The 13,032-nt window shown below is 40.0% G+C and overlaps 1 protein-coding gene across 1 annotated transcript; it reads right to left on the bottom strand.

Annotated features, from left to right (window-relative positions):
- Positions 1-131: 131 nt before the first annotated feature.
- LOC122879225 (extracellular calcium-sensing receptor-like) lies at positions 132-5,720 on the bottom strand. Its single transcript, XM_044203103.1, has 6 exons — positions 5,474-5,720; positions 5,045-5,342; positions 4,097-4,891; positions 3,704-3,931; positions 3,410-3,533; positions 132-2,125 (listed from the first exon to the last, which is right to left on the bottom strand). The coding sequence occupies exons 1-6, from the start codon at positions 5,704-5,706 to the stop codon at positions 1,215-1,217; spliced, it is 2,589 nt and encodes an 862-aa protein (XP_044059038.1). The 5' UTR covers positions 5,707-5,720; the 3' UTR covers positions 132-1,214.
- Between the last annotated feature and the right edge of the window lie 7,312 nt (positions 5,721-13,032).

The raw sequence follows: 13,032 nt of genomic DNA, 5'->3' as shown, positions 1-13,032 counted from the left end.
TTTGTTTGTTTGTTATTTTGGCCTTTGCCCACCCTGAAGTCAGTTATCAGCTCCATCAATTCTAAAATACATTGTAAATAAACAGCAATCTGTCTCTGTGGCTGCTTGGGACTTGGGGAAGATGAATCTAATTCATGTTGTGTCTCAGCCACCCCTAGACAGGGCATAACACTGAGCTTTGTTTTATTTTTTATTTTTTTAAAAATGGCAGAAAAGACAATACAAACCCCACAAAATAGCATCTTATGTTGTGAGTGGGATTTATCCCGGCTTCATATAAAAAATCAAAAAAAGTGTAAGCTTAATTATTATAAATAAAAGGTGTAGCATTAATTGCTCTAACCTTTGTGACGTTTATCTAGGTATTTGTGTATCTGTACCAAAAACAGCAATATACATGCATTTTATCAAAGTGCTTTAAATATAAACTTTCACAAATTACTGACAAACTAAAAATAGTCTAATAGTCTGGTTTACAACCTAGCTGGAATAACATCAGTAAACATGATGGCCATATAAAATATCACACTTACAAGGCTTACAAATGAGACACCTTGAACTATGAAGGGTGAATAAACACAAAATGACATTAAATACCTAAGATGCAACCAAAGGCATAAAATGTATGTAGATGTTGCTGATTTACACAGATAAACGGAAACAAAGAAAGAAAACTACTTTCCATGGCTTGTGCACCAACTTCCTGTTTAAAGTTTAAGGTTAAAGGAGCCAATAGGTGACATCAGTGCTCGTAGAGTACCTAGCTTACAAAAGCATAACCATAAGAACCACTAGGTGTCACTATTATAACTTACAATAATTTTAACACAACTATATATTTACTCACCTCTTAGCTCTGTTTTGGTGTCCACCAACTCTTTAGCTGCTAAATGCTCTATTTTGTTCACCAGCGAGTTGCTAACTTTGTCTGTCTGACATTTGGTGCTGGGCAGGTAGCGTACAGGAGCTTTTTACATTTGTTTTGTTGAATACCGCCTGTTGCAGCTGAGAGTGGTGAAAGACAAAACAATAAAGATGCTGGTTGTAACACCAAAACAGAGCAACAGAGTCGGGCTGGGGTGGTGAAATATATAATTAAATAATATATCTTTATGTTGATGTCTCAAATACAGTATAAAATACGCTTAAACCATTTGATATATATATATATATATATACAGTAAATATATATTTATTATTATTATTTTAAGTTTTCAGAAAGATTTTTCCCCCTTCCCCATCATATTCTTTTTTGTATTTTTCTTTGGTTTCAGTAAGATAATGTAACATTTTGGAATAAAAATACAAATGAGCAGTCCAAAACTTGACGCCAGAATAGCAAATATCTCCACAGCAACACTGAACTTCCCAGGAGAGCTGACATACGCTGGGATAAAAGTGATCCATACTGCACAGAATATCAGCATGCTGAAAGTAATAAATTTGGCTTCATTGAAATTATCAGGCAGTTTCCGAGCCAGAAAAGCAAGAATAAAACATAACATGGCCAGAAGTCCTATGTAAGCAAGTACAGCCCAAAAGCCTACAGCTGAGCCCAGAGCGCACTCTAAGATGATTTTATCCTTGAACCCCTTAAAATTCTTAAATGGAAAAGGAGGAGAAATTGTTAACCAGAGGATACATATGACAACTTGAATAAGAGTGAAACCCAGAACACTGAGTTTCTGCTGTGCAGGCCCAAACCATTTCATCACATTACTACCTGGAAGTGTGGCCCTGAAGGCCATTAACACCACTATTGTTTTCCCCAGAACACAAGAGATACAGAGGACAAAGGTGATGCCGAATGCTGTGTGTCGCAGCATGCAGGACCACTCAGAAGGCCGGCCGATGAAGGTCAGAGAACACAGGAAACACAAAGTCAAGGAGAAGAGCAGCAGGAAGCTCAGCTCAGAGTTGTTGGCCCTGACAATAGGAGTCTGCCTGTATCTGAAGAAAATGAATGCCACAACAGCAGTCATGCATGTTCCAAATAGGGAGGCTGCAGTGAGCAGTGCTCCTATAATCTCTATATATGACAGAAACTCTGCCTCCTTCTTTACACAGGCATCTCTTCTCTCATTTGACCAGAACTCAGGGTGGCATCGCACACAGGTGATAGAATCTGAAAAATAATATTGAAGCAGGTGTTAGACTTGCTTAATACATTTGTCTTTCTTTGTCTCTATGCTTCAAATTTTCTATGCCTACAAAACAGAGACTATATAATTACCAGATACTAAATGGATAATCTTATCATGTCTATATGGTATCATCTCGAATTATTTTGATCTTATAAGTACAAGATACATTATATAAAGAGGTATTATTCATGAATTTTTGTTCATTTGTTTTTTTACTAAGCATTATTATTTATTGAAAGGTATTATGCTGTTGCATTTTTGAAATCTCAAACCATTTAATTCACTCTCAATGCATTTATTGCAGTTTTCTTTAGGTATATAGTATGATTTCAATTGTAATTTAAGAAAGTACTTTATTATTGACTTTATAATTCCCAGCCTGGTCTCATTCGCAGGGTGTCAAATACTGACGTTTTGTCACACGCCTCTGCGTTGTATACAGACGCACAAGATGTCCTTTAAGTTTGTATGAGATGCACAGGGCTGCCAGAAACCCTTAAGGAAGTCAGGTGACGTAACATGATGAACGACAAAGGACTTTCACCCAAGAGACCAGGTTTTGTGCCCCGTGTGAAAGTGTCACTTAGGCCTACGTCACATGACTTCCTACAATCTAACCAAGTACTTTTGTTGCCTTAACCTAATCAAACTTTTATGTGACATTATGTCACATGACGTAGAAATCTTGTGACTTACGTCACATGACTTCCTAGTACCAAACCAAGTCTTTTGTGAAGGCGTCTCCTACAGACGCTAAAGTGTACCGTGTGTGTGTAGGACAAATCAAGGGGCGTTGACAAAACGTCGATATTTGACACCCTGGGAATGAGAACAGGTTGAAATTCCTTATTTTCTGACTCATAGTGGTTGTACCAAATACTACACTGCTGCTGACAATGCATGCCACAATCCCTCCCTTCTCCTCCCATGGATGTGAACCAAGACGTCTGAGAATGAATGGGCTGAAAACACCATAGACTGCCCCAATCTTCCCAGGGAGTAATTTTAAATGCCATTGAGTTACATACATTTTTCACATTGGGGCTTTAGCCTTGATATGCATTTCCAAGATTGTGCACAAATTTATGTAGCTGATTTCAGACTTATGTATCAGAATTTTTAGGATATTGGATGCAATGATTTTTAGTTTGCTTAAAAGATGACTGTGTAACCCATGTTTTTGGAATGAAAAATATGCCATTTATTAAAACTGACATGTTAACATTACAAATTTTAGACTTTTGTCTTATTAAATATTACTACACCAGTAATGTTGCTTATTTCTCCATCTGCACATCTTAAACAGTCATAGCAGCAGACAGGCTTTCCTTTCTGCAGAACCTTGCGAGTTCCTGGGGGACATTTCTCACTGCAAACTGACAAAGGCACCTGCATGAACAAAACAACTATGAGAAAAATTAATGGGCATTCACTTTGACAATGTGTTATCTTTACAAGCATCTATTATTAGTTTTGATGCATCAAAACCAAACATTATGATACAGTAACAACAACTAACTTTATACAAAAACAATTACAGTGATCACATGGTAGCTTACCTGTTGTGAATTCTGTGTCCAAATTAAATACTTATTTTGCAGATTCAGCTGTTTGTCTGCAGGTAAAGATGCATCATGAAGACCAACTGTGACAAAGTCCACAATGCCATTTTCTGTTGGCTGCCAATTAACAATTTCATACTTTGCTGCTGGGTCTCCATTCTCATTAAAGTAAACCTCATCTCCTTCCTTTGTTTTGAAGTGAATCTTTCTTATGTGCTGTAACATCTAAAACGATATCACTGTAGATCATTATCTGACAAACATTTTCAAAGTGTATTGTCTGAACAGCATGATAGACAGACTGCAACAATTTATTTTTCAAAATTTAAACAATGTTCTTTGTTAATGTGACTTAATATAAAAACTTTAAGTCTTTGGTGTTCAACTCACCGTGAATGGATCTAGCTGCACCTTGTTGTTACATGTTTTATTACAGCTGAGAATACTATGAAGTGCGTGGGCCACAGCATACACTCCTTTATAGACATTGTTAAAGATAGGCATGAGTGACATATCAGTGAAGCTGTTTTGCACTCCAGTCAGATCTTCATGTCCAGTACATTCTCTTTGATTCCCTGCTGATGATTTTGACTGCTTGAAACTACAGTTAAATAATGTCTCCCAAAACTCTGTAAACATTTCATCACTAGATGAATTGAGCGGCTTCACATCCAGCATGAACTCTCTCATGCCATTGACATGTGCTTTGGGGATGGACAGGCCTATGGCACCATCCAGAATGTGATGGCTATCCATGGCTGCAGTTTGGGAATCAAAGATCCAGCTCTCACTGCCTACCCACTGGTATCCAGTCAAGTTGTGGTGAGACAACGCGTGTATTAGCAAATCCATATCCGTGGGGGAGAGAAAAGTGACAATCACCTTGGAAGTGGAAGACTTGATAATGTCAACTATCTTTTGTATTTTCTCTGGTGGATCTGTTCTAAAGAAAGAAACAGAGTACTCCAGACAGATGCCCAGCTGCTGGGCGGTTTCTGTGAATGTGGCCATGCCATTGTTGCCATAATCATCATTTGTTCTAATAGCTCCAACCCAAGTCCAACCAAAGTGCTTGACCAGCTGGGCCAGGGCTCTGCTCTGGTAGTAGTCACTGGGTATTGTTCTGAGGAAGGATGGGTACTTGGTTTTATCACTGAGACAAGCACAAGTAGCAAAGTGGCTGATCTAAAAGAAAACAAGAAATGATATCCCAAGATGTAAAATATGAAACACACACACGCTTTTATAACCCATTTTGCTATGACCAACTGGAAGAATTACAGAATAATAATAAGTATTTTTCACAAATATAATTTCATTTTTACAAATCTTACCCACCATCGGGATATGAAAGGGTCCGATGACAGTAGCTATAGCCATGCAAGGAGAGGAAGAGGTCTCTCCCATAATGGCCTGCACTTGGGCCGGTCTGGTACATGGTGCTTCAGAGGGTGCAGATACCACGTCATTACCATTCGTCAAGTCCAGTGCGACCTTCACACCTCTGACAATGGAGGTACAGGCATCATAGATCTTATAGCCCAGAGAGATGCCAGGCAGTAGATCTGTACTGTTATTTATTTCCTCTATTGCAAAGAGCATAGCCTGGGCATACTGGAACCCTCTGAAATTCAAACTTGATGGAGACAGTTATAAATAGTCACAAGTGCAAATAATTTTACCTTGAAATAAAAACATATAAATAAAAGCTTTTGATGTTATTAATACACATGACATGGAATATTTCTTCAAAATTGATTTCTATACCTGGTGCATTGCAGTGGCAGTGGTTTGTGCATGTAGGTATCCTGTCTATCTTTCCAACTGCTGTGGAAAGAGAAGATTCCCCCCAACATAATGTCCCCATCCTTAGATAGCTGGGGGTTCTCAGGATCCCCTCTCCGCCTGCACACCAGCTCCTCAGCCTGAGAGACAGAGGCCACCAACAAGAGCTGTAAGAGTGCCCAACCCTTCTCTGGCCACCTCTGTGTGGACGTCATACTGTCTAAGAGAGCTAAACCACTGGGTGGCATCACACACACATTAATGTAAATCAAAAGCTTGCACTGATATTTATACATTTTGGAGCAGCATAAAAAATAATAATAGAACAGTGATGTTTCATCTCTGTGGACTTACAAGGTGGTGCATGACGAGGGAGAAACAAACAGAAAAAGTGTTTTGGCTCATAGCCTATTTTAAAAATCTTAAGTGTATATATTATCAGATACAAATATTCAGTTGTGCTGTACAAAATGTTTACCTTTTTTATATTTACATATTAACATTTTGGCAGTGCAATTTATACATGAATTTACAATTGAAATTTAAACATTTAAAAATAATGAAGGATGAAGCAGATGAAAGTTGAGAAAATTAGATGTATTAGGTTCACTGAAATGCCCCGCAACCGTAGAGTCTTGTTAAAAATGCATTAACTGATTTTTTTTATTTGGTTTGGTTTTGGGCTACTTCGGGGCAGTGCAATAAGCTGTAAACACGACATTATCACCTTATAAATTTGATATAGCTATTGTGTCAGCAATTACATGTTAGCTTAATTAGACATCAAGCAGACACAGATCAATATTAGCATTCATTTGCATTTGTGTTTGTGTCTACCTGATAAATAAGTCCAATATTCATCTCCTTTTAGCTTTGTTTTTGGTATCCACCTACTCTTTAGCTGCTAAATAATAATAACAATATTGAACTGAATTTGTTTAGCACTTTTATGAACAATGTTACAAAGTGCTTCACAGAAGAAAAAAAAACAGCAGATGAAAATAGAACAGATAAAAACACCGGAGGATAAAACAAAGTAAAATGGCAAGAGTGAAATGATAGAAACCAGCATGATATTAATAATTCATAAATTGGGGCTGGAGGAGCAAAGGCCCAGTCACCTTTGGTCACATCTACAGATCTAAGGAACACCCAGGCATAAAGGGAGTCAATAAATCCATTATAGAATTTGGAGCAATGCCATTTAATGCTTTCAAAGTGGTCAAACAATTTTCAAAACAATATGGAACAAAAACAAACATTGTGAGCTCTAAAACCTGACTGAAATCTGTTAAGAATATTATTATTGTTCATAAAAGAGATTAATTGAGAGTTGAAATGACTTTCTCCAGCACCTTAGATAAAAATAATAATTTTGAATTTGGTCTGTAATTGCTGAGTAATAGGGGATCCAGATTAAGTTTCTTTAGTAACAGTTGAATAATTGCATGTTTTAAACACAGGAAAATTGCCAGAAGTCAGAGAACTGTTAATAATCAAAAGAACAAATTGACAAACAATGGGGAATACCCCTTTTAAAAACTTTGTTGCATGTTGAAAACACAGGTAGAGGATTTCATTTGAGAGATTAATTTACATAATGATGACAGATATTAAGAGTTTGAAACTGGGTGAGGGAAGCAAGATTATTGTGGAAGGTTGGAAGATTTAGTGGATCAGGTGAAACTTGAGACAGAATGCTCTATATCTTCTCAATGAAATGAGCCACAAATTTCTCTGTCCAATTGTTACCGGGTTCGAGCTCTGTACTGATGGTCCATTGAGAACAGAGCTGTATACTTTAAACAGAACTTTGGGGTTGTAGGAAATCAAATATTTTAATAATAAATTATTAAACTTGTTTAATGGGGGTAACCACCTGGAAACAGGGAAAACAAATAAAACAAATAAACCGAATAAACCGAACAACTTCTTATTGATTAAATGAGGACATTTATTGATAGCTAAATTCCTAAACTGAATAAATGAAGGATTGATAAGTTGTAAAATGATATGATAAAGAAAATCAACAAACACAACAGATGAATAGCATATATTAAGTGATGAAATACTTGATCTTATTGGCAATAGTGAAGCAGAGTATGTGATCTGATTATTAAAACAAAAACGGTGGCTATGGGTGAGATGCTAATGTAACGCTACAAATCTTGACACACAAATCTTGATCGCAGCAAAAACCTTGGTTTAGCCTACTGTTTTGAAATGCTGGCAGAGATGAGATGTTCTTGCTGGCTTCCCGGCATTGTGTGCAGGGTCATTTAGGAGCCAGCTGCAGGATACGCTCAGGTGACTCCGGAGGGCAGTTGATCATTGAGAGGAAGAGGTCTCCTAGCTGGTCTGGCAGTCTCGTTTCAGGGCTGATGGCAGATGTTCGGGCCACAGTTTTCAGAGAGATGCAGGATTCAAAGATTATTCAGTTCTAACATATATTATGTTATAACACAGATGTTGAGCCGGCTTCTGGCAGTTTATGATGTTGTGTTTTGTTGAATAAAATATATTTGACTACCCTAACTATTTCAGCTATGCTTGAATAATTATGTTGGCTGCCAGATGAAAACTTTAAAAAAGGAAATAGCCTGCTATAAAAATCATGAGGCTTTGTGGTACAAAAATATAACTAACTAAGTAACTAAGAAACAACTAGCCTATTGAGTTCAACACTGATGCACTCAAAGGCTTGTTAAAGAAAAAGGTTAAATTAAGAGCGGACTTTATAGGCGAAAGAAAAACTTAAAGGTTCTGTATATGAGATTCTGAACATTTTTATTATATTAATATATTATATATTAATATAGCAGAAAACAACTATTTTCTATTTAAAGATATAGTGGAGTAGGCTAATGGTGTCCTGAGCAGAGAATAAGGTCACACACCCTCTACTTGAGTATCTTGAGTCTCTCTGTGCTTTGTTTATACAGCCATTGGCCGCACATGCATGTTAGTGCATGTGAGTTCCTCCATGTGAAACTGTGAGGAGAGCTTTTCTTTTCTCATCTAAAGCAGGGAATTAAGGATTTATTTTGCCAAACCAGCATTGGTGATTGTTGGAACAGTGGACAGACTAACAGAGACAGTTTTCGTGAGTTTTATTTTGTTTCTGTCCAGTTTGAATAAAGTGTGTTTTACAACGATCTGCAAGGTAATGTTACTGTTTTTATCAATGGAGTCTGGTAAGCCGGGGTGCACGGTGGCAGAGCGGTTAAAGCTCCTGCCTCCCAATAAGGAGATCGTGGGTTCGTGGGATCGATTCCCGGATGCAATCTCTCTGGGTGGAGTCTGCATGTCCTCCCCGTGTTACCGTGGGTTCTCTCCGGGTTCTCCGGCTTCCTCCCACCGTCCAAAGACATGCATGTGTAGGTTAATTGATAACTCTAAATTGCCCGTATTGAATGAATGTGTGAGTGAATGGTTGTCTGTCCTTGTCTGTGTCTGTGTTAGCCCTGCGACGAGTTGGCCACTGTCCAGGGTGTACCCTGCCTAAGGCCCAAAGTCACTGGGATAGGCTCCAGTCACCCGCGACCCCTAACGGGACCAAGCGGTAGAAAATGGATGGATGGATGGATGGAGTCTGGTAAGCCATAGTGTCCGTTTGTTTTGGTCTGAGATGCTAGTGCTCTAGTGCAACATCTAGTGGCAGTGAATGCTGCTTACAGCCCCTTCAAAGAAAACTGTCTAAGAAACTAAGATAAAATAAAAGCAGTTAACAGTTAAGCTCAAGGGTGAGGTCCAACCAAAGGCTAAAACAACAGTGAAGCTAATTTTGTCTAGTCAAAGTAAGCTGAGTTTTGGGTTGAGGAAGGCATTTTCACACCAAAAACTCTTTTAAGATGCTACTCAGGTTTTCTGACTAGTGAATTTTACTTTAAGTTTTACGTGCAAGAATCACATACTTTCAAACATCCGTCAACCCTGATCCAAAACATAAACATAGCATAGTGATTATAAGAAAACACAGTTTAACCAGCAACTATTTCACCAGATCATTCAGCTGTTGAGATGATACACCATTTGATTATCAAAACATAATTGTCAACACTATTAACAGGTGGCACAAAATGCAACCACAAGGGGGCACAAGCCAGTGTCTTCTTGTGCCAGTCCCAAGTCTGGATAAATGCAGAGGGTTGTGTCAGGAAGGGCATCCGACGTAAAACACATGCCAAATTAAAAATGCGAATCGTGAAAATGACTTCCATACCGGATCGGTCGGGGCCCGGGTTAACAACGACCACCACTGGTGATGTTGACCTACAGGGTACCGGTGGAAATTGGACTACTGTTGGTCAAAGACGAAGAAGGAGAGGAGGAAGGTGTGTTCGTAGGCAGAGAGAGAAGAGGAAAGCTAAGAATGTAGGACTGACAGTAGGGACTTTGAATGTTGGGACTATGACAGGGAAGGCTAGAGAGTTGATTGACATGATGCAGAGAAGGAAGGTGGACATACTGTATGTGCAGCAAGGCTAGAAGCTTAGGAGCAGGGTTCAAGTTGTTCTACCATGGGTCAGATAGGAAGAGAAACGGAGTAGGAGTTATCCTGAAAGAGGAGTTTGTGAGGAATGTTCTAGAGGTGAAAAGAGTATCAGACAGGTTGATGAGTCTGAAACTGGAAATTGAAGGGGTGATGTTCAATGTTGTGAGTGGTTATGCCCCACAGGTAGGATGTGAGTTAGAAGAGAAGGAGAAATTCTGGAGTGAGTTAGATGAAGTGATGCAGAGCATCCCCAGAGGTGAGAGAGTGGTGATTGGTGCAGAAATGGCTGTAGTGAACACTTTCTTCCAGAAGAGGCAGGAACATAGGGTGACATATAAGAGCGGAGGTAGAACTTGTGTAGACGTAATATGAAAGAGACCAGTGACTGTAAAGTAGTGGTAGGGGAGAGTGTAGCCAGACAACACAGGATGGTAGTGTGTAAAATGACTCTGGTGGTGAGGAAGATGAAGAGGACAAAGGCAGAGCAGAGGATGAAGTGGTGGAAGTTGAAAAAGGAAGAATGTCGTGTAGTTTTCAGGGAGGAGCTGAGACAGACTCTGGGTGGTCAGGAAGTGCTCCCAGATGACTTGACCACTACAGCTACTGTGATCAGAGAGTCAGGTAGGAGGGTACTCGGTGTGTCATCTGGAAAGAGGAAAGTGGACAAGGAGACTTGGTGGTGGAACGAGGAAGTTCAGGAGTGTATACAGAGAAAGAGGTTAGCTAAGAAGAAGTGGGACACTGAGAGGACTGAAGAGAGTAGACAGGAGTACAGGGAGATGCAGCGTAAGGTGAAGGTAGAGGTGGCAAAGGCCAAACAAAGAGCATATGAGGACTTGTATGCTAGGTTGGACACTAAAGAGGGAGAGGTGGATTTGTACAGGTTGGCCAGACAAAGAGATAGAGATGGGAAGGATGTGCAGCAGGTTAGGGTGATTAAAGATAAGGATGGAAGTGTATTGACAGGTGCCAGGAGTGTGATGGGAAGATGGAAGTAGTACTTTGAAGAGTTGATGAAAATGAAAGGGAACAAAGAGTAGAAGAGGTGACTGGTGTGGAGCAGGAAGTAGCAAGATTAGCAAGAGTGAAGTGAGGAGGACGTTGAAGAGGATGAAGAGTGGAAAGGCAGTTGGTCCTGATGACATACCTGTGGAGGTATGGAAGTGTCTAGGAGAGGTGGCAGTAGAGTTTCTGACTAGTTTGTTTAACAAGATCTTGAAGAGTGAGAGGATGCCCGAGGAATGGAGGAGAAGTGTACTGGTGCCAATTTTTAAGAACAAGGGAGATGTGCAGAGCTGTGGCAACTACAGAGGAATAAAGCTGATGAGCCATACAATGACGTTGTGGGAAAGAGTAGTGGAAGCTAGGCTAAGGGCAGAGGTGAGCATTTGTGAGCAGCATTATGGTTTCATGCCTAGAAAGAGTACAACAGATGCAGTATTTGCTTTGAGGATGCTGATGGAGAAGTACAGAGAAGGTCATAGGGAGTCGCATTGTGTCTTCGTAGATTTAGAGAAAACGTATGACAGGGTGCCGAGAGAGGAGCTGTGGTATTGTATGAGGAAGTCTGGAGTGGCAGAGAAGTATGTTATAGTGGTGCACGACATGTATGAGAGCTTTAAGACCGTGGTGAGGTGTGCTGTAGGTGTGACAGAGGAGTTCAAGGTGGAGGTGGGTCTGCATCAAGGATCGGCTCTGAGCCCCTTCTTGTTTGCTCTGGTGATGGACAGGCTGACAGATGAGGTTAGACAGGAATCTCCATGGACTATGATGTTTGCGGATGACATTGTGATTTATAGTGAGAGCAGGGAGCAGGTGGAGGAAAATCTAGAGAGATGGAGGTCTGCTCTGGAAAACAGAGGAATGAAGCTTAGCCGTAGTAAGACAGAATACATGTGCGTCAATGAGAGGGACCCAGGTGGAACGGTGAGGTTACAGGGAGCAGAGGTGAAGAAGGTGCAGGACTTTAGGTACTTAGGGTCAACGGTTCAGAGCAATGGAGACTGTGGAAAAGAGGTGAAGAGGCGAGTGCAAGCAGGTTGGAACGGGTGGAGAAAAGTGTCAGGTGTGTTGTGTGATAAAAGAGTATCAGCAAGAATGAAAGGAAAGGTGTTCAAGACGGTGGTGAGACCAGCGATGTTGTACAGCTTAGAGACAGTGGCACTGAAGAAAAGACAAGAGGCAGAGCTGGAGGTAGCAGAGCTTAAGATGTTGAGGTTCTCTTTGGGAGTGACGAGGACGGACAGGATCAGGAATGAGTACATCAGAGGGACAGCTCATGTTAGATGTTTTGGAGACAGTCAGATAGGCCAGATTGAGGTGGTTTGGACATGTTCAGAGGAGAGACTGTGAATATATTGGTAGAAGGATGCTGAGGTTGGAGCTGCCAGGCAGGAGGTCTAGAGGAAGACCAAAGAGGAGATTTATGGATGTAGTGAGAGAGGACATGAAGTTAATTGGCGTGAGTGAAGAGGATGCAGAGGACAGGGTTAGATGGAGGCACATGATTCGCTGTGGCGACCCCTGAAAGGGAACAGCCGAAAGGAAAAGAAGATTAACAGGTGGCACAAGGTTAACCAAAACTTAGTTTGATCACACAGTACAGTATAATAGTTACAATAATAGATATTCTGTCCTGTTGACACTAGATGGCGTTATTTTTACATGGTGAACAAGAGGTCAATTCTATAAATTAATATTTCACTCATTTATCCCAGTGCAGCGATCACAGTTGGGCTATTCATCAAGATAACGTGCTGAGAAATGTTAGCTGGATTACTGACTGGTTAGATAGTTAATTCACATTAATTCAGACTTGGGTTAAAAAGAAAGAATATCACAGTGTTACTTCATTATTTCAGACCACATCAGGGGGTGAGAAGAAAGAGAGAGAGATGGTGTTTGTGTGTGAGACAGATAAGGGATGAGAAGAGGAGGTCTATACAGACTCTTGGGTGTTTTCATGAGGGATAATTTCATAATGGACATTTGTGTTATGATATTTAAACCAACCATCCATCAACACAGTTATTGATGTGTTTTTAAG

This window comes from Siniperca chuatsi, linkage group LG7 (genome assembly GCF_020085105.1).
Source record: "Siniperca chuatsi isolate FFG_IHB_CAS linkage group LG7, ASM2008510v1, whole genome shotgun sequence".
In the NCBI taxonomy this organism is placed as follows: Eukaryota; Metazoa; Chordata; class Actinopteri; order Centrarchiformes; family Sinipercidae; genus Siniperca; species Siniperca chuatsi.
The sequence above is the reverse complement of the archived record's forward strand: the minus strand, read 5'-3'. Positions and strand labels throughout refer to the sequence as shown.

Excerpts from the sequence above, each read along its gene's own strand:
- LOC122879225 (XM_044203103.1), bottom strand. The coding sequence starts at position 5,706 with ATGACGTCCACACAGAGGTGGCCAGAGAAGGGTTGGGCACTCTTACAG. Across the intron at positions 5,343-5,473 it reads CTGCCACTGCAATGCACCAG|TTTGAATTTCAGAGGGTTCC; the intron begins GTATAGAAATCA and ends GTCTCCATCAAG. Across the intron at positions 4,892-5,044 it reads GACCCTTTCATATCCCGATG|ATCAGCCACTTTGCTACTTG; the intron begins GTGGGTAAGATT and ends GTTTTCTTTTAG.